General features: G+C 43.1%; 1 protein-coding gene across 6 annotated transcripts in view; it reads left to right on the top strand.

Moving 5' to 3' along the window:
• myo9aa (myosin IXAa) overlaps positions 1-26,457 on the top strand; it is a 101,272-nt gene that overhangs the window by 15,479 nt on the left and 59,336 nt on the right. For all 6 annotated transcript variants that reach the window (XM_034581605.1, XM_034581600.1, XM_034581599.1 and 3 more), the window contains exon 2: positions 7,283-8,255. In XM_034581605.1, coding sequence (XP_034437496.1) covers positions 7,371-8,255 — 885 coding nt within the window. In that variant the 5' untranslated portion in view covers positions 7,283-7,370. The remainder of the gene's footprint in view (positions 1-7,282; positions 8,256-26,457) is intronic.

The raw sequence follows: 26,457 nt of genomic DNA, 5'->3' as shown, positions 1-26,457 counted from the left end.
TAACAGTTAACTTCTGTGAGTACCTTATCTTTGCTATAAACATCTTCATTGATGCTGCAACCAGTACAGATAGCTGCATAATGTACGGTGGCCCTGAGAGCTCAGTGCACTGCAACTTCAGAAAACACATGCAAACGGACAATGAGTTAATTAAGAAAATGCTCATTATTCAATGTGTGACTTTATTAAAGTTACTGAAGAAAATGAGCTAAAATGTAAGAAACCCGCTCAGTTCATCATTCGTTGTGAAACACTTTTATCAGCTGTGCTACTTGCAGCGTGTTTGTCTCTTTGGTTGAGTTGTGAGTACTTGCAGCACATCTGTTGTCAATTTGATGCTGTTTTCTGAATTTGCTTGTGTGTTCTGCTTGTGTTTGCTTAAGTCGCTGTGTGTTGCTCTCTCATGGCCTCTGTAATAATGTCATATTGTGGCAGAAAACAAACATTTTGTCTGCGAACATTTAACTGTATGAACTGTTGTGGTTTAGTTGTGTGTGCTGTCGTTTTGAAGACGCAGCGTTAGTCGTTTTTTGCTCGAGCGAGAGAATTTGTATCTCTCTGCTTGACAAGGTCAAGGCCTCTCTCTCCCTCTCCCTCTCTCTCTCTCTCCCTGAGCTGCAGAGTTGCCTGCAGGCCGACGGTGAACTAGTTGTGTGGGAAGCTGCAGAGGCAGAGTTGTGTTACACATTGATACGTTTGGCTCAGAGGAACGATGACCTGTAATTATGTCTATGTGTGAGTTTGTTGAACATGCCGGTGCTCGTATGGCACGGCCACGTCCACATCAATCAGGTGACCCGTCCACTCCTCTCATGCTGCAGCTGGAGATAGTGAATCTACTTCTGCGGTCTGAGGTATTGTCCACTCTATGGTGGATAAGTCTCTCAGGAAGATGCCTTGAACTTGTAAAAACAACCTGCATCTATACGAGATTTTCAGGTAGTTTTGGAAAAGTTAAAACTGCCACAATTATGAGCCAAATCGCCGCAAGTTACATTTCCTTGTATTGAATACTTTGCATTTCATCCTGCATCTAGGAGCGGGGGGAAGATAGATCCAAATTACTAAAGCTTCATACAAAGCCTGCTCTTCATGATCATGATCACTTGTCATGTCTGATCAAGGCAGAACTCACAGTTTAGCTGCACTTATTTTCATTTAACTTTTCTCTGTTGATCGTGTATACAAACTGAAATGTTTCGGTTAAGTTTTTATTCCTTGAAATGCTGCAGGTATTGTTTCGTTACCTTCACTTTCTTAATTTCTATTGTGCGACGCGTAATCGCACATTCCTCTCGAAGGTCAGCGTTTTTTGTTTTCAGTGGCTCGTGCCCATCCCTTTTCTTCGGCTGGTTTTATGACTGCTTCTACTGTAGGTGTTTTATGTCTGAAGTGTAATTTCCTCTGGGGGGCTGGGCCGGTTTCTGAAGGCAGAGGCCTTATTAACAGTGGGAAAATGGGTTTCTGTGTGGTGGTATGCACTCTGCTCCGCACAGTCTCTCTCTCTCTCTCTCTCTCTCTCTCTCTCTCTCTCTCTCTCTCTCTCTCTCTCTCTCTGTGTCTTATCTGTTTCTTATCTGTGCTGTAACACGCTGCCATCATTAGCTTCTTCTCTCACACACGTGGCGACAATGAACTGAGCTCATTTTATTGTACACACACCCTGTTGTTAGAGAGCTATTGCAAGAAAAAGTGTGCTAGTGGTGTCTTTTTGTGCAAATTCAGCATATTAGTCATTGTCACAGGAGAATTTAGATTTGTCATTCAGGAACATCTTGTTCTTGAAAACAGAAGCTCAGAGGGTCGGTCAGTAAAGTCGAATATGTCTTTGACAAACAGTAAATACAAGATGACACACCCGTCTTTATATAACTCTGCTAAGATCTGAACATGAGGGACAGACTGTGTCACTCCTCACTAATTATAAACACACCCAACAACACAAATCTGATGACCAGCACATAAAGCAGCCATTGTTTTTTTAATATAAGGTTTGATAGATTTGAAAAATGTTCTTGTTTGACACTTTCATGCCCATCAGGTGTGAAAGGTGCCTCGGACAGAAGAGATCTGAGCCCAGATCAGACTTAACCAGGGTTTGGTTTGTTTGCAGTGTGAAGACATGAGTTTCTGACCACTTGCAGGAATGTGAGACAGCAATATAAATAGAAGAAGAAAAAGAGGTGGAAGAGAGGTAAAATTGAGCCTTGGTGCAGGAGGGAGGAGGAAACGCCTCCGACAATGATGATGTTTGAACCATGAGGACATTCATTTGGTGAATTCAAACCAGCGTAGATCACTGGGCCTGGAGGTGGTAATGCTGGTAGTATTACCATAATGATGCTCCAAGAAATTCTCCAGAAAGTCTACAACCTGCCGAACTGACACGCCCGTCTGTAAACTAATGAAAGCCAAGTATAGGCAGACACAGCCCATGTAGGTGATGACTTCAGGCCTCATCAATTTAGTCTGCTCCCTAAATTTCAATCTGAAACCAAAACTATACGGAAATAATTTCACAGACTGAGCCAAAATACAAAATACAAATTGCTTTCTCATCGTTTATAGCTAACAGCCTCAGTCAAGATGTGAACAGTAGCTTTTATCAACACCTGATCGCAAACTCATTTCTATAATTGATAGAAAGCAAACGCACGGCAGTGGGAAAGTATCAGTGTGGTCCTAGGACATGTAGCCAATAAACACAGCGGCTAAACTTGGCACCACGGGTCCTGCAGGGGAACAAATGAACCCACAAAAATGTGCAGACTACATGTGAGAGTTCACAGACCAGTGCCAACGCACACGCCTTAGTACAACGCATACACATTCCCAGCGGCTAAAGGTACAATAAAGAGCCACCAAAACATTATGAGGCCGGAACACATGAGCTAAGCCCTGATGACAGTGACTCACACACACACACACACACACACACACACACACACACACACACACACACACACACACACACACACACACACACACACACACACACACACACACACACACACACAGAAAGATGACTTCACATCGTAGAAAGCTTACCAAACTTGATCCTTCACTTCTCTGCAACAATGGCAGCCATTGAAGAGTGTGACTCACATGGTTGGACCTCTGCTTGGTTTCCTGTCGGGGGGGAACCTGGACACAAGCGTCTCCCTGACAATGTTCACGTAACACAAAGAACGCAAATAGTTTGGAAATAGTTTCTTCTAAATCTTTGGGGTTCAGATCAGTTTTGACATTACTCCGAAATTTTAGACAGTTCCTGCCCCAAGTTTAATAGTTTAAAAAGTACCTGAATTTTAGTTTTACTATTTGTTGATGTTTTGTCGTTGACTGATCGACTACTTCTTGGGAACAGTCCGATTCCAGGTCACATTACCTGACTGTTATTCTTCCTCGCTGCCCATTCAGGTGATGCAACCAGATCTGTTCCTGGTTCAGTCGTTTCAGGAGAACAGAGACGAGGCCGCCGCAGGTTTTTTATCCAGCTGCTCTATCACTTCATCCAGGGCTCAAACCTCTGGCTCATATACCATCAGACCTCGTGTCGTTTTCTTAAAGTTACAATGCAGAGCGCTCAGGTGAACCTCAACTATGGTTAGGGTTAGAATAAGTCTCCAGGGAAATCAATGTAAGTGAATATAAAGTCTGAAGTCACTGAGACGTGTTTGGAAAAAAAATACTTTTTGTCACAGTTTCACATTTGGAAGTTTTTTCATGTTGTGCTGATGTTGAATGATTCACTAAACCTGGCTCAGCTGTCGATTGGACAAAAACTCAGAAAGTTAGTGAGATAACTGCTCCACGTGTAGCACCTTGATCCAGAGCCCTGATATGGGCTCACATGTGGTTATAAATAGTAACACTGACAACGTGGCAAAGTTTACTGAAGACATTAACAACAATAAACTTTTAGTGCAGTTTCTAGAAGGAAGATGATGATTTTTTTTATCGTCACTCTGTCCTCATGCTTCCTTGTCCATCAATCATTAAACTAACCCAGGTACATAAGACAACCAGGAAGAGGCATCATTAAAAAGTGTTGCGTGCCTTTTTCAACCATATATTTGGATGTGACGTAATAAAAAAGAGCAATTGTTATCTCTGCTTGTAAGATTCATGTCTATGAAGATATAGTCTATTTCTTTCTGATAACGTTTAAGAGGATATAAGAGTAATAAAAAGCTCCAGGTTCTAAAGGAGTCAGCTTCCCCTCTCTTAAAACTTTTGTATGAAGAATTGCTGACTAATAACTGGCTGAATGAGCTGGAGCAGCCATTTTATTTCATTTAAAATTTATATATAAGTTTTCAAATAATTTACTGGTGTGAACTCATCCTTGTTTTATGAAGTCAACTGTCAGTTGTTAAAAGCTCTCAATGCAATATTTTTTGCGTTTCATTTATTATGGATCACTAATGCATCTGTCCCAGTTCATCTACCTTTACCTCCATCATCCCCTCCCCCAGTCTGAGCAGGATTTCCCTCATGTCACCTTGGTCCACTCCCAGCTGTGGTTAAAGCACTCGTCTGTAACTCTAACAGAAGTAAGATGGTAACAGAGATAGTTGCTACTGGGAGATGTGCTGGGATTGCTGAGAATTGTCATGGTTTTCCTGGAGTAGATGAGCGTGGGTCGATTGTCCTCATGTGATTGTAAACAGAGCGCTCGCCTGCATGTCGCTGCGTTGTCCAGCACTGCCTCGACCATAAATCCACCCCCCCTCCCTATCCTTTAAGCAGCGAGCTGACCATCTGTTCCAGGCGTCAGGCCCTAACTCAGTGCTCAACACACAGACACACACGGTATAATCACAGCGGCCTGGAATATATTCATGACCGTCAGTTGATACCTGCAGTTTTTGGTCTCTTAGCCTTTTTCCTCATTTATGCTGGTTCACATGTAAACATATCCAAAGTTATTACGATGATATTGATTTGAGCTGCAACATATATTCAACATTATTAATCAGTTGATTGATGGAAATCTCAACCACTTTTATAATTGTTATCGTACATTTTTTAGGTGAAAATGTCAAATATTTCAAAGTTCTAGCTTTTCAAACATTTAATCATTTTCATTGTCATACGTGATAGTAAACAAAGTTATAGATTCCTGTTCGGACATTTTTCACATTGACTGAACTAGAATGGAACTCAGCAAGGTGCATTGCTCTGCCAAGGCCCAACAGTATCCTTATAAAACCACTTTGAAATCCACAATATTTGAATTGTTATTTGAATCTGCACCCCTTAACATTATTGACCTTTTTTTCCATCAAGATCCATGAAATATTCTCTGAGAAATGAATGAAAATGTTGAAAAAGTCTCCTTGGTGGAGATAATGATCAATTTTAGGAAATAATCATCAATATTTAGAATCAGAATGTGACTAATAACGACATTTGGCCGTCGTAGCAGTTGCATTGTATAACTACTAACAATATTAGTATCTAGCTTCCCATAGAGCAGCCACAACAGCCGTAACACCTTGATGAATTGTTGCTACGTTAGTGCCACGGAGCTGCAGTCCTTTCTGTACCTGTGTGAGAAAGTCACAGCTGATGGCAACAAGTTGAAGCCCATTCCCGTGTGCTTTGAAAATCAGTATCTGAAGTCGATGAAACGCGCTGAAGCAAAGTGTGAACAACATGAAGACAGAGTACAGCACGTTGCATAATGATTCCTGGAATGCACCGAACATTTCAGACTAATGATACACAAGGCTGCAATGCTTTCTGGGTTATGCAGAAGGACAAATGCATCAGCTATTGCAATGCATGCTTAATCTATGCTGTGACTCCTCTGTTGATAGAAACCCCCCAAAAACTATCTTATTCCTTCCTCATTATCAGAGAAATCGTCTGACACAGGTCATCGTCCTCTGAATGCAGCACGGGGGCTTGGTTCACTCATGGCCAGAGTCTGCAGTGTCTTCTACACATCTAACAACTTGCTCCTCCAATGCTGCAGCTTTTTCAGAGACATCACACGGATACATATTTTTAGTTTAAAAGTTTTTTGATTTGCACTTTTGGAGAAGCAATGCACAGATTACATGCAGCTCAAATTACACCCTAACCCCCCCAACCCCCGCTCTCCCCTGTTAATACGTTTTATTATTCTTGTTAAGTCCTACGAGACAAATTGTGACATAAATAAATATGGGCAATACAAATACAATTTGATTGATTTGATAATTCTACCACTGGGACACTTCCTTTTGTTGTACATTGCGTAATGTCAGTAGAGACATTTAAGCGACTTAAAGGTTTTAGAACAACAAGTAAAGAACAACTTTTGTCCTGTTGTCTAATCTTGTGTTATGCTTGTAAGTTATGCACAGGGGAGGATCTAGGGTTTTTCTAAATCAGGGGCCATAAAGGGACCACAGTTAACACAAAGGGGCCAAATTTACATCCAAGATCCATGCACATCCATAAAAATCGTAACAAATTGTCATATTTATTGTTGGTGTTGTTAGTACGTGACTAGTTTTGACCCTTCAGGCCAATATGGTTTCAGCTAGGGCCAAAGAAAAGCAGATTTTTGTTGCTGCATTGAGATAAACTGTGATGTGTCGGGTCTAAATGTTAGAGAAGAGTCCAGATGCTGTCGCCAGTGAAGGAATCAGAGATCAGCAGCAGCAGCAGCAGAGAGTTCTCGTCAGTAGCTCAGTCAATAAAGTGTCTCTCAGTATCCGTGGCCTCCACTCACCCCATGATGTCACAACGCTGTGTATTAAAGTGAGTGAATGGCTTGATTGTGTGTTCACTGAAGAGGGTGGCAGCTGCAGGTCGTGGCATTGTGAGAGAGTGTGTGTGTTTGTGTGTGTGTGTGCTTAGGAGTTGTGTATGTGTGTTAATGGTAATCCTGTAGATCCTCATGACTTATCCTTTATCCTCTGAGTATGCATGTCGGGTTCAAGCCCAAAAATATTTGGGCCCTTTACTCGATTACATAATAGCATATGAGCCCTTTTTGACATAATCGGACATATTTCGTAATCTGCCAGATTGCAGCTGTGTTGTAATCTATTGCTCGACCTCAGATCAGTTGAGTAGATGGCGGAAGATTCAGTTATTCATTACAGTTTAAGATCAGAGTTGTTAGAACTGAAAAGATCAGGCGACTCATTGATCAAACAGAAAATTAATCAAATGTACTGACTTTTTGTTGTACACAGTCTGGAGCGAGTCATGTTCTAAATTCTGAAACATTGCAACCTGCAGATTATAGATCCTTACTTTTGTCGTCTTTCTCTTCTTGCAGTGGTGATGTCTTGATCGTGTGGCCCCTTCCAGCCCAGTGAAGGACGTGCCAGTGCAGGGCTGCTGCTCATGGGAACTCCTGCTCCGCCATGAGTGCTCGTGATGGCGTTGGTGGCGTGGGCACCCTGGGCACCCTGGGCCGGAGGCAGCGCTTCGAGAACTCGGATTTCACTGTGCGCATCTACCCCGGTGCCCTGGCCGAGGGCACCATCTACTGCCCGATCAGTGCCCGCAAGACCACCACAGCGGCTGATGCCATCGAACATGTCATCGGACGCCTCCACCTCGACCGTACCAAGTGTTATGTTCTAGCCGAGGTGAAGGAGTTTGGTGGGGAAGAATGGATTCTGAACCCCAGCGACTGTCCTGTGCAGCGGATGATGCTCTGGCCCCGTACGGCATTAGAGCACCGCTCACTCTCCGGCGGCGAGGATTACCGCTTCCTGCTCAGACAGAAAAACCTGGATGGTTCAATCCACTATGGCGGCAGCCTCCAGATGTGGCTGCAGGTCACAGAGGAGCGCAGGCGCATGGTGGAGCGTGGACTGCTGCCACAGCCTGAATCCCAAGGTAACCACGCAGATCTGTGCCGCCTGCCGGAGCTCAACGAGCGCTCGCTGCTGGACAACCTGCGCTCGCGTTACCGCCAGGAGAGAATCTACACCTACGTTGGAAGCATCCTCATCGTCATCAACCCCTTCAAGTTCCTGCCCATCTACAACCCCAAGTACGTGAAGATGTACGATAACCATACTCTGGGACATTTGGAGCCACATATTTACGCTGTGGCGGATGTGGCGTACCACACCATGCTGCAGAGACAGAGGAATCAGTGCATTGTTATATCTGGGGAGAGCGGCTCTGGAAAGACTCAGAGCACAAACTTCCTTATTCATCACCTGACTGCTCTCAGCCAGAAGGGTTTTGCCAGTGGAGTGGAGCAGATAATCTTAGGGGCAGGACCAGTACTCGAGGTAAGGAAAAAAATAATCTGGGTTTCAATAAAAATGTATTGTTTGTGTATGTGTTCTGCTGATAATGGAACTTTGCAGTAAAGTTTGGTGGGCTTGGCCTCAAGTCACACATAAGTTCAGAAAAAGAGACTTGACTTCCAGGAGACTTGGTTGACTTGAGACTTGAAAACAAAAAAAACCCTGAAACAATAAAGAAAAAAGACAGATTGCATAATATTGCACGTTGCATATTAGTTGATCTCGACTTGATCTGGAGCATGTGGTTGTAACTGATTTCAACGGAAAACAGGTTTTGCGAGAGCAGAGGCACAGTTTTAAGTTTGGAGTTGGCTGATGTGTGTGCAGATGGTCTCATGCTTGAATCGAGTGTTGTTCGGTTTGACCTTGGAAAGATAACATCAGTAGACATTCAACTTACAACAAAATGTGTGGGCTGATTTGTTCATTTCGTTTGTTTTTTGTCTTTGCATTCATAGTTTCTACAGTTTGCGTGTATAAATGTGTTTATTCCTGCTTCTGTGTGGCTTCTATGATTAGTTACACAACTCTGCTTAGCCACGACTGTCTCTATGCTCGGCCCTGAGTTGTGTCTGCCCCCATTCAGAGGTTTACTGCACCCTCAGTCCAGCTGTGGGGGGATTACGCAGTGCACAGAGGAGCTCTCTATTTGCGATTATCAGTGGCTGCAGTTGCAGATTCTTGTTTTTTGTGATTGCGACCATTTTTTTTCTTCCAGCACAGTGGAAAGATTGTCTGAAGGCAGACATTGTGGAGGCCCAGCTGAAGGTTGTGACGGAAACTGGTTGTTTTCATATCACTCAAGACATTCCGCTCATATTCTTTTCTTCTTCAGGGACCTGTCACGTGAACGCAGGCCAGTCGAGAGTCTTTGACAAGTTTACAACCGCACGTTGTTTTTTAAACTGGATTCTGACATAACACCATTCAACTGTGTGGATAATGCTGCAAGTCAGGAAGACAAATACAGGTTGTATATTGTCGAGAGTGCTATAGAAGGGGGAGTATCGCTCACTGTCACGTCACCTGACAGATGTTTACACGTGAGTCACTTGCAAAGAATTGGGCAGTGCTCGCTGAAATGCATACATGCCTTTTTGGCATCTCTTCATCTACACAGGCCCGCGTCAGACCTGGTGTTAAGTGCGTTTGTTAAAATGCGTCCTGAATTATTCAAGAAGACCAAATGATATTGTCTGAGAATACAGATGCGTGCGTGCGTGCGTGTGTGTGTGTGTGTGTGTGTGTGTGTGTGTGTGTGTGTGTGTGTGTGTGTGTGTGTGTGTGTGTGTGTGTGTGTGTGTGTGTGTGTGTGTGTGTGTGTGTGTGTGTGTGTGTGTGTGTGTGTGTGTGTGTGTGTGTGTGTGTGTGTGTGTGTGTGTGTGTGTCAAGAGGGGCCGAATGAATCAATGAGCCGCACACAGATCTACTATGGATTCAGATTTGACCCAAATCATTATTTGGGGGTCAGGGTTGATATTGTGGGGTGGCCAGTAACAAATTAATGTACAGACCAGTGGCGGATCTATAATATTTATAAATCAGGGGCCATAAAGGGGCCACAGTTAACATAGAGGGGCCACTTATATGTCCAAGATCCATGCACAATTCCATGCATTGCACAATTCTTCCTTGTTGAAGTATTGTGAACTTCAAAAAGCTGAAAAAGTTAAAATCTTTGTCCAACATCCATGCACATTTTCTGATTCAGTAAGGTGCACGTTTAAGTCATTCCTTGTTTACCGTTAAGCTCTTGAACATCATTAAATATATTTTTTAAATTGTTAAAGCACATTGTGTGTACTTCAAAAAAAGCTTACTGACAGGACAGGGGCATTTCAGGGGCCAATCAGATTTCAGCTGGGGTCATTGCCCCCTGGATCCGCCCTCTTGTAAAGATGCTGAGAAAAGCTAAAATTCGAGGTTACTGTCGTGGATCAGAAGACGTCAGCTGAGTCGCCGGTCTGTCATATGTGGCCCAGGACACATTTCCGTTCGTATAGCAAAAACAATGTGGCCTCATGCATCCTAGACCGACTGTGGTCTGAGTGATCGGATCTCAAGACATTTGGGTGCGTTCAGACCTTTAGTTAGAGCTGTTTTCTGCCATGACTGAATAAATATGTTATAATTGATGGCATTTAGAGCCAAAAATGTAAATCTTTCTGGGTTCTTAGAATCAATGTCAAATTGAAAACCTTTGCCGAGAAGCCAAGTTCAAAGGTAACCAGCACGACAACAATCTCCGCAGCAAGTAGCTTTACACTGCGTTTTATTGCCCTCGGTTCAGCAAACACACAACTCAGGAATGCCATTCATCGATGTGTCTCCAGGGTTAATGTGTAAGCATATCGGGTTAATCCTCAACACACCAACACGAGTGAGTAGTTCTGAGTGCAGAGGAGCAGCCTTTAATTGTTTGCACAGTGAGATTGCGTATCTGCCCGCCGGTGATTGATGCCAAGACTAAAGCTGCGGTGCTACTGCACAGCGAGATAGAGAGGAGGGGACGGACGGCAGCCAACATTACCTCATGCAATACTTTGTATCTTTAAAGCTCTTTATTCAGGAAAGTAGACGAGCAGGAAAAGGGAGAATGATGTTTGTCATCACTCATATTCTCTTAGGATGTTTTTTTATCATGTGTAGCTGATTTGAGCATTGACAAGAAGTTCAAGTGTTGACTTCTACTGGAATGAATGTTCCTCCAACTTGATGTTAGAGCTTTGAGTTTGAACTTGACCTCTGACACGAGCCATTGGTTTTAGGAGCTGTGCCTCAGTAGGCTGAAAGGGGAGCTTCACCGATTTCACACACCAGTCTTCTTCCCTTGGGGAGTCCTAATACAAATGTTTAAACCCTTTAGAGGCTCCAGTGAAAGCTGCACACGGTCTGGTAAATGTCCTCAAGTTATGTCACTTGAGTCATTGTTGAATGTGTCTGAATAGGTCTAGAAGTCTAGAAAACAAGAAACGATCTAAGAAGACCTCTGAAGCCTTCTCATCTGTGCTTGAGGCTAATGCCTCAAGGACACATTACGAGCATGATGCACCCAAATCTGATGAATTAAGTTGCATTATGGGTAACGATGCAACACGATTTTGACGTAAAAGTCCAATGTAAATGGACATATAGTTTGCTTGTACCTTCTCTGATACAACCCATTGGAGCTTCTCCTAATATTGCGCTCCAATGGTGGTAAGCCTACCCGACCTTGGTAGTCGTGGTTGCAAGAATAAGCGTCGAAGTAGAGGAAGATTGTTAATTTGGAAAAAATCTCGCCTGTATGCTCCGCACAGTTTCCTGTTGTTGTGAACGCGTCTGACCCCCACAGTCTTCTTCTGCGTTCTTCTTATGCGAAAAGCAAAGTCCGGACATTTTCTGGAGTTCACGTCTGAAAAAAGCTACGTCGGTTTTAGTGCTTTGCTTAATGGAAGTAACTTGCATTAGCATAGCATATTCCTTGTTCTGCCACACTTGTCGTTATAAGCGTTTAGGCCTGGATGGCATTGAACCATCACCCTCAAGTTAACACGCTCTTCGGAAAGCAGACAGACAGGTTTTTTTTCTACTGACTGTCAGTCGAGACTCGAGAGGGGAACTCAGCCGGAGGCCTCAAGTGTATAGAAAGACAGTTTTTTTTTTTTTAAAACTCTTGATACAGGATATCACTTACAGGAGGTCTTGGTTTTTGGAAACCAGCCATCAGCTGCAGTGAGGTGTTAAGATCCTGACAAGCCCCGTCGCTAAAGTACTTTAATTAATAAAACTCCACTTGAAGGAGATGGAAACATGAACCATGAGGACATGCCACAGTGCTGTTAATACACAGCGCTTTATAAATGCTGTTCATTTACCCTTAAAGAGTTTGAAGGGGAATGGAAGGATTTTATTTGCTGAACCGTCAACACCTCTGGAGTTGAACTGACCCTGCAGAGGGAAGATGGACACAAGAATATGTGAAATACGACAAATGCTTCTATTGTTGGAGCCTTTTACTTCGCTCAGATACAAAGATACGACCGTATTTTCAAAGCAGCCTGCAGCACAAACCTGCAAACAGAGGAGGAAGATCGCAAAGCAATGGGCGACAGGCAGCTATGACGGAAAGCAGCATTACAGTTAAAGCCCGTTTGCTGTGTGTTCGTCCCGCAGTGCTCATCAGTAATGATAGGTTAGTGCAAAAATCAGTGTCTCTGAAACATAACACATTTCCTGTTGTTTTTAGCTTCTTATGACATATTCAAAAACAAAGACAATTCTTTACAATTATAGATCAGAGCCCAACCGATAAGGATTTCTGGCGGCCGATACTGATATTAGGGATTGAACTTTCAGATCCTGATGTGTATATATATATATATATATATATATTTAAAAAAAATGTAGCAATTTCTAGTATTTGTTATCAAACCCTTATGACAAAGAAATGTAACTGAGGCTTGATATTTTAACAGTTTAACTATACACTAATATTGATAACTTTAATTAGATTCAGGTTATATAAGTCAATACTGCTGTTTTAGAAAGGAACCGGTATTGTTCTCCCTGCTGGTAGGAGGCCCTGAGGTGGACCCAGAACACACTGAAGAGATTATGTCTCATCTGGCCTGGGAACGCCTTGCGATCCCCCAGGAGGAGCTGGAAATTGTTGCTGGTGAGAGGGACGTCTACTTTGCTCGACCCGCTGCCTACGCGACCCGACCCCGGATCAGCGTCAGAAAACGAACGTGTAGGTGGACCAGTCTTGGTTCAGCATTACTGTTGCCACTGATGAAAACAAAGACTTCTCACAGGAAGCACGGTCATTTGTTTTTACATGTGAGCGAAGTGACAGCTTAATATGAGCTCAGCTGTCTTCTGCCCTCCCCTGGGTCAAGAGTATGAGGTTACTTCACGCTGCTCACTGACAGCGCATCATCAGGATCTGCTCTCCGGGACCAGGGAGGTGTCTCAGGGCATTAGTGCAGGAGCAGAGCTAATGGTGTGTGTGTGTGCGAGTGTTTCAGGAGCATTTCAAGGCCCCTGGGCTAAAGGTGCTGCTGCAACCACTTTAATGTGCACGCACACACACACACACACAAACACATTAATATACTTTTTATTGCCAGAAGCGTGTAAGGACAAAGACCTGGATGCTTGCGATCATTGCACTTAACCAGTGATTTATGATAAACGTCTGCTTTTAGAAAGGTTAATAACATCCATTGTCATTGTGACACTGAAAACTGCATTAATCGCTATTTGTGATATGACAGTTGAAAACAACCATTTCATAAACCACTTGAACGGCGCCCGGAGAGCACACACCTCTGCCACAAGGCTGACGGCCACTTTAACAACACATTACATGTATTGAAAATGTGAAAGAAAATTCCTGGATCCACCCGTTTAATGTTTTTAGGTTTTCTTCCTTTGCGTCATGCCACTCATGCACATTAAACGTTATGAAATGTAAATGTTAGGTTTCGAGTAATACTGACAGCAATAAAAACATAATCTACTTCGGTGGAGGTTACTTTGTCATTGAATGCCAAAATCACTTTAATTTAAATAGACTTATCATTTGATTGTCCTTTCACAATATGTTTTAACCAACTCCTGATATTCACATAAAGACAGTGAATGTAAACAAAAAGTAATTATCATTTTTCTTATGCTGAAATGTCTGCTTCTTTTGCAGTTAAAAGGGAATTTAGCTAGTGAGTCAAAGTAAACATCCATTTCCATCGTCTGTACCACTTATCCTTGGATGGTTGGGGGGGGGGCTGGAGCCAATCCCAGCTGACAATGGGTGAGAGGTGGGATACACCCAGGACATGTCTCCAGTGGACCAACATATAGAGACACACTTTAGAATGTATTGTCTCTAATAACCTAAGCTGTATGTCTTCAGATGAGGAGGAAGTCGGAATATGCGTTAAAACTCACAGAAAAGCCCTCGACAGCCTCTTGCAGCCTTCTTGCGACAGCTAACCACTGCTAACCACACCGCCCATCAAAATAAACAATGATTTCAACAAACCTTTTTCGCACGTGTTCGCTAAAACAGTTGCGGTTCTGTCCTTTAGTACGTTTTTAACGTGTAGTGTATCTGTCTCGCCCACTAGTCGGGTAACTTCCCTACACATATCCTTCATTTGTGCATGTAAGTGACCTGCAGGCCTATTTGGCCCGGTGAGCTCCAGAGCTCCTGTTGTGCTCCTTCGTGTTCCCGGCCAACAGAAACAGTCCCAGCGTGAGTCAGCCCAGGTCAGCAGTTTCACCTCTCGGCTTCTCCTTCCCCTCTACCTCGATACACTCGCTCACTCGCACACAGAAATGCACACACACTCGCACATTTAATACCATCTCCCTAGAGCCCCCACTAATTCTGAGTAGGATTAGTGTGTATTACGTGATCTCCCCTGACTGGGCGGGGTCAAGCGAGATTTACTGTGCCCGGAAAGTGTTGTTTTCCTCAGGCTGGGGCAGCGAAAAAAAAAGGACGGGATGAGAGAGAGAAGGGGGGGGGGAAATGATTGAGCGCCATTCATGAGCAGCGGCCCCCTTGGTTGAGTATATAGTTACCGGGCTGTTTGTTTTATTGAGGTGAAACCCGGGTAAAGAGAGTAATGCGGACCATGCTCGGCCTATAGGCTGCATTCCCTGGTTGAGTAACATGCAAGGTGCCAGGTTCTCTTCGCTCGGCTGGATTGTAGTTGAAGTAAAGACGTGAAACTTGTGGAGTAACTTCCACAAGCCATTTACTACAGAATTGTTTGTGCAGAGTAGTGGAAGAATAGTGACGTTGGCGTTCGAGCATCCCTGGTATGAGGATTATGTAATGTTGTGCCATATGTTTAGAGTTGTTTGCCTAAGCTGGGCATACACTGCGATTTATAGAAGTGTTGTTAAATTCCGACTCCCACTGTGCGAGTTAATCATCTGCACTGGAAAGGTCACGATTATGTGCCCACACCGTACGTCAAGCCACGACCCGAACGCTCTCCCCATACGTACCCGTCAGACCGGTCTGGTTGTTTTCAAAGAATACCTGGAAGTCAGTTTGTTTGCTTTTGCAGTTCTAACACGGGACAAATGTGTTGTCTTGAACATGTGTGTTAGTCTGAGTGTTGAAACGTGGAGAAGAAGAAGAAGAAGAACAGGTATTTGTCTTTGGTATGTCGGCCCGGATAAGAGGAGGAGGAAATGTCAAACATCTCAACCTGCTTGGGATCAGTTCTTTCTGTTCATATGATGCGTTGTGTCGCCAGGCCCTGGTTTCACACCCAGAGGCACAATTGGAGAAATAGTTGCCGAATTTGGAGTCTGATAACGTCGGAAATTCATATGACTGTACGAAAACTGAAATTCAGTCTGAAATCAGGTGGAAATCGGCCTCAAATCGGGCCGTGTATGCCCAGTTTTAGAATTTTTTAAGAAGATCGAGCAAAGGGACATGAACTCTTAAATTGAGCCGTTATTTGTTTTATTGATTGTACGCCTCTAGTCTCCAGTTCCTCTCAGTCTCTGTCCTGCTGTTGATGTCGGAACGCCTATTAACAAGACAACGTTTAATCCAGGCTAATGGGAACACACACTTTAGTGAGTTTTTGCCAAAGTAAAATAGCAGCATTTATACTCTGTTACTCTGGAAAAAGCCTTAGTTGAGTTAGTTTAATTTTCGTCAGATATAAAATATAACCCCAGTGTTACAACTAATGGAATTTCGCCGCAGCTGAAGAATGAAGAATCTCAACGGCTCCAGCTGCTGCTTTTCACTGTTTGTTTATCTGGCCACCCTGGTGCCAAGCTCCTATTTTCCTCTGAAACTGTATACATGAGGCCTGGTACCACTGGCTGGGAAACAGGAGTACATTCTGTTCCTGCGTTGTCCACCCAGCTGTGCAAAATAAAAAAAACTATCAAGGAAGAGGATGCTGCTGATAAAGTGTCACTTGTTACTCCGGCTGCAACAGCTTGAGGTCAGAGGTCACGGACAGATTGGGTGGAGTCTCATCAGTCGCAACAGGGACAGAGTGTTTGATATTATGTTGTGTATAAGGTCAAAACTAAATTATCTATAGATATTTGTCATTATTTAAGATTGGTCTCATACAGTATAGCTCAAAAAGATAACTCTGCCTCATTTACTGTATTTTATCTACTGATTTGATTAATATTTAATGTCCCTATCAAATAAATGAACAAATACAGAAATAACAAACTGAGATTATTGTAATTTTTCAAAACAAATGTCACTCTGTCAGATTGTGTTGAGGTTAAGAAAAGGTAAACTAAATCTGTCACTGTCAGTTTGTCCAAATACCGAAAATGAATCGGCAACTATTTAGATTATCAGTTAATCTGATTCAACAGATCTCCCATCACAGACAGTTTATTAAAGCTTTATTTATTTTCAGTCATATATTTGTAAAAACTCTAAACAGCCTCTCACATGAGATGTCCTTGTACACCGAATATTTTTTTGTTTCACAAAACAAGAAGGTATTTTCTTGTTTAATGTTCTATATGCAAAACGAAAATCTGCAGTTGGATCAGTATAGAAAATAATCAATAGTTGCAGCCATACACGTGTGCAGATCTATTCTATCAATAGATTTTTTTATGGCTCATCCTTTCTGACCGGATCTGTAGCTTCGTCGGCTCCGTCTCGTCTCAATTCACTTTCACCTCTCCAGTCGTCAGCAGCAGATGCCTCCTCACAGGCTCTTTATTTGTGCCGGGATCTGCTGAAGTTTGCAGGTGCCTCGTCGGCATCGAACGCACTCACTCATGCACGCTCACATAGACACACACACACACACTCACTCATGCACGCTCACACACACACACACACACTGTGTCCGACTTGAGCAGCTGCCCTACTGCCCCGCTAACACCTGCACCAGTGTCTCTTTCAGACGTGAGATGGACAGAAGAGGCTTTATTCTGTCTGACGTGCGCTGAAGCCAACACACACATCTGTGTTATTAATACCTTCTTTTGAAAAGTCTTTTTAGAGGATGCAGCTCTCATTTAGAGCTGAGAGAACTAGATCATTCTGGCTTCTTAAATGTGAAATATATGCTGGTGTTTTGTCGCCTGGGATCGTGAACTGAATCCTTTTGAGTGTTGGGTGAAAGAGGACATTAAAGTAGGCTACGTCCATTGTGGCTTTGGGAAATTGTATTTAATCTAATGATATGAATAGCAGGCACATGTATTGACAGTGAACAGATATTATAGTTGGTTTAATGATAACTTGTCAAATCCATTTGTGCACATTGCTTGTGTTGACACGTTGTTGTGTAGACGACAGATTACAGGAGGACGCTTTGGGCTTAAAGTATCAATGTCTGCTGTCAGGAAACACAAAAGTTAAAGGAGGAAATGTTATTCTGCTGTTGTAAATGTCAACCTGCACCACTGGCTGTTTGTATGCTGGAGGACATTTAAATACCTTTAGTGCTACTCATATTAACATAGTTACAGTGAGTAGTTAAGTTGTTTTTGGAAAATTGACTATGCATAAAACAGGTGTCAGCTCAGCACAGAGATACGAAAACAACTTCGGCAACAGAGCAGGTTTTATATCACAGGGATTAATTTTACATATGTTTTCCTCATCATATGAAACTTTTTCAACAGAAAATGAGGAAAAACATATTAGTTCCCCTTCAAGAAAAATTCCTGGAAGTGGTAAAAACAGTAAAATTCTGTTTAGTGTTCTCTGTTACATGACATCAGCTCCGCCTGCAGCTGTCTCGTCCCTCATTAGAAAACTGCGTCCGATTGTGCGGAGGAGCGGATGTTCCGGACTTGTTTTAAAATCGCTCGGTGGAAGCTCAGTCATGTTCACCTCCCTCCCCTCCGCTCTCCTGCTGCAGGAATGGAAACAACCGAAAAAGAGAGGATTGAAAACAGCCCAGAAAGTCTTTATACGACACTTTGAAAATCTTTAAAAACTGAGGGTGATAACAAAGACATCAGTTAAAATGTGACCCCCACTCCCCCCCCCAAACAGAACAGTTCATTCCTACTGCAGATTTTCCGTCCTCATGATTTTGAGTATCAATAAAGTCTGTTACATAAAGCCCCCCCCCCCCCCCCTGCTCCTTACTTGACTTAAATCCTTGCAGGTGACCTCTCTGCTGAAAGGCTCTCATGTGGCGTGTGTGAGGGGTTTGTGGTCAACTTGTGAGTTCCCCATTCGTCCAGATGTGGTGTAATAAAACCGAGTGTGTGAGAAGTGCACACATCTGGAAGGGAGCAGAAAACACGAGGGATGCCGCTCACGGAGAAAAGATCGTCCCGGGGCCGGACACAAGCGGCGTAGTTTTTACATTTTCCGGTAGTTTGTCTTTGGATCTGTTTGGTGCCAAAGTTGAGGAGAGTTGGATTTAATGTCGGTCATCTCTTCTGGCTCGTGGCAGCTTTACCAAAGATAAGACTTGACTTTTGCTCATCTGATATGTTATCACTCCAGGAAATGTAAAAGCGCTATCAGGTGCCATTATCATCTTCCTCTCTCTCTCTCTCTTCCTCTGTTGGCCCCTAACTGCAGTCACAGTGCGTCTATCTGCACCGGCCCCTTCCGAGTAAGAAGATAAGTGCCGCTGCTGCGCTAAGAATAAATGGCTGTGCTCTGGGAGAGAGTGCCTGTGGTAATATGAATGAGCCATTAACTGTCCAGAACAATGGCTCTGAGGAGGAGCTGTGGTTAGTTTAGTGAGTGTTCACATATATTTCCCTTCTATCATCAAGCTTTGAACAGCCACCGTCTCGCAGACATCGCTTGTTCTGCTCGGTAAACGCTGACCTCAGCCTTAAATCATTGTAACCGACAGAAGGCTGCGTTATGAAGGATCATGTTCGGAGGAATCCTTCTTAATGTTGTACACTCTGTTCATTTCCCCCTTGTTTCCACAATAAAGAAAACGTTTCCCAGCCTCTTTGGGGACATTGACTCTGCTTGATAACTCATTACAAGTTGCTGGAGGACACCAGAGTGTGGATACCCGACCTGAGCCCCAACCAACGAGCTTGGCTGGGATTGGACCAAGATTTTGAAAGTATATTTGGCTTCAGGTCAGGTTCGCTCACACTGCCTGGGAGTTTTACTCTGCATGTGCTTGTAATCGGAGAAAACGTCGGGTTTCGCTAATTTTCTCTCTGGCTCTGTCGGGTTTGGAGAGAAAGTAGCGAGAAGAAGTTCGGGAAGAAGTCGTCCGTCTTTATTTACAGTCTTTGGATGTGAACAAATCAGGTTTCTAAATATTGATAAAAAATCTCTTTATTGCTGTTTTACTTGGGTGGAAATGTATTGAACACTAATGCACACTTAAATAAAAATAATAAACACGACTGCTAAACACCCCGTGGCCCCTCCATGAATATGACTGTGCTGAGTGCAGTGAGGTCAAACTATGGAGCAGCCCAGCTTTCTGGATTAAATAATTAACCACTTAATTCCACCCACTGTAAACCATAATATTTTAGTCTTAAGAGATAAAGATCGACGTATTTGTGTGACACTTTAATGCAGAATAACACATCTGTGTGTGCATCGTCAGACGGGGAACCTGCAGGGTTGGGATATTATGGGATTGGCACGGGATTGGAGCGAGTCCTGATGTTTGTGTCTCTCAGATCTAACTAATTGGATTGACCTCCTTTCTGGCCTGACCACATGGCCTAGCCTCAGTGCAGTGACGGTGCTAAGTCACTCCCCTCGCCTCGGAGCGTCGTCTCGCCTCTGCTCTGCATATAGCTCGGCGTTAGCCTAGCGCCGGCCTGCTAATGCCTGACATGTGGCCTACATATGGACGTGTTGCTGATAAGACCACCTGTTCCGACTTTGCTCCAACACGGCTGGACGAGGCTTTACTAACATGACCTGGGTGGTGGCTAATGACATGAGAGGTCACAATACACATGCTGTGGTGTACAGCACACACACACACACACACACACACACACACACACACACAGAGAGAGATTGATCTGTCAGCTGACGTTGGAGGTTAACAGGAGTTTATATTTGGCACTGGGTCCATGTGCAGTATTTGCCATAACAAGAGAGAGCTTTGTACATTGTTTTCTACACTGTGACTGTCAGAGCTAACAGCTTTTCCACTGTTAAGTCAATTTGATGAGCGGAAAGGGTCAGTACTTGTGTGTTGCAAGAGGAAAAGTGTGTGTATCTAAATATGTGTGTTAAGGACAGAAGGATAAAATGACTCAAAATAGAAGAAAGAAAATTATATTGCAAAGAAAATACAAAAAAAACCTTTGTGGTTTCATGACAGCATTAAGTTTAAGCTCTCTAATTAGTGTTTTGCAATATTAAATGTAAAACAAATGTGACTCGTAAACTTATATTTATGATACCACTGAGATGTAACAGCTAAATTGGCAGCTCCACTTGGCTTCACAGGGCTTAATGATGAGCGTCACCTCGAAACATCAACTTAACTGTCTCCTTGATGTCATGATGTTGTTCTGCGACACAGCCGGCAGCTGTTTTCAGACAAAAAGCTCAAGAGTGAAGAGTTCTGACACCATAAGTGAGCTCGAAGTAGAACCGCTAGTCTTTCACGTAGACAGGGGATAGTTGAGGTGGTTCGGGGGTCTAGTTAGGACGCCTCTTGGACTGGTTTACCGGCCCCATGCACTAACTGGGAGGAGAGTCCAAGAGTAGACCCAGAACTCGTTGGAGGGACTACATATCCCGTCCGACCTGGGAACGCCTCAGGATCCCCCAGGAAGAGCTGTGGCTGAGTAGAGGGAAGTCTTGAACATCCTGCAAGGGCCAGATTTTGCATGACCCGACCCGGTGCAGGACTCTTTTCTACTTGGCCTGTTGCCTCTGAAAAGCGTAAAGACAATGGACTCTTTGGCCTCACAGTCTAATTTTGTTTTTTCCTCTCTGGTTTTCCTAGATGAACAGATAAATAAATCGATGATCTCCATTTATCAAGCAGCTCAAACAGTCCTGACAGTGTCGGGTACACAACCAGGATTTGTTGATAGAAAATGTAGATGTAGTGATATTTAACATTAGGACAGACTGATACCGACACTTGCTCTCCCAAGCTCAGGCCCATATTTACAAACTGAACCAAAGAAGTTAAATGGAGGCTGTCACCCTCACACAAATTCATTTTACAATTAGTTAATTTTTTTCAAAATATGCAGCCGGGCAAGTTTATTTGTGTAGCACATTTCAACAAGGCAAAGTGCTTCAAATAAAATACAAAAAGCATCGTGACGAATTGTAAAAGCAACATAAGACAATACATAAAAAGCATTTAAAAAGAAATTGAGAGTTAAAAACAGAAATAAATAAAAATGCAGTGATTTAATTAAAATCATTGATTTAAAAGAACTAAGATTTGCAGTAAGATCATGTGGAAAATTAAGAATGCATAAGGATCTTGCATCTTTTCAGTCTGAATATAATCCAGGTACATTTTAACATGAGCAACAGGATCGTAAATGTGCACTTAAGTGCCTGCAACTTGTTTAAGTGTCGGTTTTCTTTTTAATTTCCCACAACCCTCCAGCAGAATGCGTCCCACTATCCTAACATGTAATTGATCCTGCTTGTTTTCACTCAGGCTGTAATCATCCGCTCTCGTCCCGCGTGCAGTCGCTGTTTGAACCTGAGAAACTTGGGAAAGCCGAGGCTCCGACTGATGCGTAGTAACAATTAGCTGCAGCTTTGCAGCGTCACTGTGAGGAGGCTGTTGAGCTTATAAATATTTGAAGAGGCTGAGGTTTATATTCCCTCGGCTGAGTGAACCTCTCTGTTCTGCAGCGTCATGTGCGGAGCTGTTTCTCATGAGTTCATGTGAAGGAACTGTGACGTCCGGCTTTATTTTATTTTCCATACATCACTTTTACAGTGTTGTTTTCTGCAGCTTGTCGGTGTTTTCATGGTTTGATATTGAGTTTCATCATCGTAAAGGCACTCGGATTATGTTTCAGCCCATGACTGAGGAATGAGAAGAGATAAACGAGGCCCATTTAAATCTCAACTATTTCTATGGGCCCAAAGAGATTAGTTTGGTTTATGTTCCTCAACTAACTTTTCAAAAACCTAAAGAAAAGTTTTAAGCTGTAACAACCGGACGGACTTAATTATTCTCTCTCACACAAACAACTATCTTAATTGACTTTAAAATGATTTAAAACAACACTGCAGATGTGTCACTTACAGTTCAGTCAGAACACTCTTCTAGTTTTTCTACTTTGCCGTGTGGGAACACCGTGAATTGGGACGTGACTCCATGTTTTCCAGGAGCGCCGTCCCCCCCGCCCCTGACTCACTCCCCACTCACTATTACATTCCATGTTACTGTATGGCAGCCAGATTTGGGGAGTTTCTCTCCGCGCCTCCTGCATTTCCTCCCTTTCTGCTGGTGTCTGGTCTGTTTTTTTTGCCTCCTCTCGCTTCACACTGAGTGTCTCCGGGTTTGCTGATTGGAGCGTTGAGAGGAGCTGTTACTCATTTTCTCTGTGGCTGTATGGAATTACAGCTCGGGCAGCAATCTTGCACATAGGAAATGATGAAGTATGTCATTATACTGAGTGTTTTTGTGCAGGGTTTTCTTAGTCTCTCCGCACACAGACACTGACGCTCAGAGAATGATAAGACTTGACACACAGATCTTGACGTGCACACGGTCAGGGTGCAGAGGAGCAGCAGAGAGGTTTCTCTACTATCCCAGAAATCTGTCACCACTTCATAAAAACCTCCCTGTGAACCCTCACGGAACACCTCCGCACTCGCCAAGAGTCAACGCCACAAACACAACACAGAGCTATGTGTGTGCACAGTGGAACGTGTCGGGGGGGGGGGGTTATCTGAAGGTGCCTGCTACTGCTCTGTCACATACAACCATCACGAGTTATCTCGATCAGCGCGGCCGCTCCTGCAGTTGCATCTTAATGTGAGATGGTGTTTAGGCTCAGCAGTGGATAATAAACTTCATTATGATTGGTCACTCACTTTGACACATGGAGCCGTATAATGTAAACTTCTTTCTATCGGAAAAGAAAACGGAATTAATATAATGTAGAAACTGGCATGTTTGTTAAAGTAAGAATCCGATTGTTTTCTTTTACGTTTGGCTGCAAATATCCAGTGATGCAAAATCACTAAGTACATTTACTCAAGTACTTTACTGAAGTATAATTTCAACGTGCTAGTACTGTAGAAAGTATTTATTTTGACACCTGGAGTTACTTTCCCGATTTAAGATTTTACATTGAAAAATCTAATATCCCATTAAATGCAATGCAGCAATTATCGCTTAATTGCTAATTTGCAAACTTTTTGTTTTGTCACAAGTTGTGGTTACTTTTTGTGTTTCTGACGTTTATGAGTTGTTGGGAATTTTCCCCAAAGACACATTTGTCTCTAAACTTCTCAAATTTGTGTTATAGAACTTCCATACCTGATTAATCATCTAGGGTAAAGCGTCTTGCACACACCAATGAAGCAATAATAACATTCTGATAGCTTCGAATATGATAATACGTCCATCTCATTGGACATTTTCCAGCACAACCACTACTTTTACTTTCCATATGTTGGATACATTAACTCATGATACTAGTGCTTTGGCTCATATACGATTTTAAGCGACATTTGACTGAATTGTTTTCTCATTTTCTCACTAAACTAACTGGTCCGAGTAATTCCTCCACTACTGCAACTCATATAAAACTTCCCCGTCTGTCAAAGTACCAGAGGGGGGATAATACATTTGTAGCTGCCGCAGGTTTTCCAAGCAACGTGCTGGCACTGAGAAATTGCGTATTGACACAGGCTTCTGGAGTGAGTGGGATTCGTGTTTGCTCTAAAAGATAGGCCTGTTTTCCTAATGGCTGAGCACATTTACTTAGCGCTTGTCAAACACATCCTATACACGGAGGCAAATTGACTCAGGTCAGTCAACCTCTCTGTCATTATCTGAGTGGAGCGCTGAGTGAAAAGCCACCAAATCTGCCCTAATACTGGCACTATCATTTTTCTCTGGTTTTCAGAAGGTGCATAGTTGTACCTTGATTCAGTTTGAGTTTACGTTCATGTTTCTTTTCCTTGGACACAAAAAATGTCCAACTGTGAAAGTATTTGTCAGTTGTTAAGTTTCAGTAGTTTGTACGTGAATGTGTGTACTTTTAGCCACTAAGTAAAGTGAGGACGCCTTTGAAGTGCAGTAAACATAAAAAACACGGATCAATATTTGATCCTTTTCCAGGAGCTGTAGGCCTGTGTATGTTGTTTCTGCTGCAGAAGGTGGTTAGCACTGGTTAGCATGCTAACATCAAAGGGAAATTGAAGCACAGCAAGAGTTAACATTGGTGTTGTTTTCCGCTACTGGAGATAACGTTTAATGAAGAAAGGAATGAAGCTTGACTCTGACATTGAGGTTTCCACTAGATTTGTTGGTAAACAGCTATTAATGCTAATATTGGATTTGTAGCGATGTTGCATATAAACCATTTAAAACAGTACCTCTTCAATTGTGTATATTCAAGGTACTTGGCCTTTCACCTGTAGGTTGTAAGTGTCTAAGTGTCTGTGGATTGAGTTTGTCTCATATGTGATGTTAGACTGACTCCATGATTTTGAGATCAAGGCTCTGTGTCTCCTTGTTCCTCTTGTCACTGAAGAAGCTTCTTCATGACTGTGGTTGTATGTTTGGGGTCATTGTCGTGCTGCACAATGAATTTGGGGCCAATCAGATGCCTCCGTCATGGTTTTAGGAAATAATCTCATGTAAAGGTGGTGCAGTGGTTCGCACTGTCCAATCACAGTAAGGACGATCTGAGTGTTAACCTGACAGGTGGCTCTTTGAATTGAATTGTTGTTTGTCTGTGTGTGCTGGCCCCTGTACACTGGTGACCTATCCAGGGTGTACCCCACCTCTGTCAGCTGGGATTGGCTCCAGCTCCCCCGTAAACCTCAAAGGATAAGCGACATAGATAATGGATGGATTGATTTAAAGTCCTAAAACCTTGCGTAGCTTTGTTTACACATGCAGTGTAAATGGAGAAGTAGGTGGTGTAAATGAGGTGTAGTAGCCAGGTTTACAGACTTTAAAACACAGCCTATGTTTACCTCATGTTTTCCCAGCAGTTTAGGTTTAATGTGTGGTAGCACGAAAAACCAGCCACTGCCCAGAGTGGGTTTGGACTGTAGACGAAACGCATGATGGAGCTGGAACCAGAGTCTCAAACTGTAAAAACTCCTCTTATAGAGAGTCCACTGTACCACCGTGTACATTAGGATCCAAATCTTATTTCCCATGTTTGCTCTTCATGTAGAACTCAAACACGGTGACCAGTAAAAATCCCTAGTGTGTGACAGACTCGCTCCCCCACCCAGCTTCTGACGTCCACAGCCGCACTTGAACCTGACATTATCCCCACCCAGCCATTAAAGCAAACATTTTGAGTGAAGAGGACAGGGATGTGGAAGCACGGCATGTAAGAGGGATTTTGCTGTAGAAGCGATTACATCATCCGACTGTGAGAGCTTGTAAATGTTGTTGCCGGCCGGTAAAGCCCCGTTAATACCAGACAGTCACGGTGTTGTTCCGAACTGACAAGGAAAATCTGCTGTCCTCCCACAATCATCCGTTATTAGACTTTCTTTTTTTTTGTTGGTGTCTCCTGCAGAGCGGAAACATATTAGGTGATGAAATGAAACACTTTCAATAATCATTTAATTTCTTTAATTTGTTTTAAATTTGATTTAATGCATCAATCAATTAAAAGAATCAATTCAACTTTTTAGGTTCATGTGTAAATGCAGGTGTTTTTTTGTATTAAAGTATTGGTTTTAAAAAAAGGCTTTTGTTGAGGCCACACCCATATCTGCAGTGCTGCATTGTGCTGGCAGAGATTCAAGCTTTGGGCTCTCTCTCTCTGTGTGTGTGTGTGTGTGTGTGTGTGTGTGTGTGTGTGTGTGTGTGTGTGTGTGTGTGTGTGTGTGTGTGTGTGTGTGTGTGTGTGTGTGTGTGTGTGTGTGTGTGTGTGTGTGTGTGTGTGTGTGTGTGTGTGTGTGTGTGTGTGTGTGTGTGTGTGTGTGTGTGCGCGCTGTGGATCGATACGGGTGAGTGCTGGTGGCCGAGTCGGTCTAGTCACTCACTGTTTGCCAGCCAAGGTTAATTTCTGCCTCACAGTT

Source organism: Hippoglossus hippoglossus, chromosome 3 (assembly GCF_009819705.1).
Source record: "Hippoglossus hippoglossus isolate fHipHip1 chromosome 3, fHipHip1.pri, whole genome shotgun sequence".
NCBI lineage: Eukaryota > Metazoa > Chordata > Actinopteri > Pleuronectiformes > Pleuronectidae > Hippoglossus > Hippoglossus hippoglossus.
This window is presented reverse-complemented; position numbering and strand designations above follow the sequence as displayed.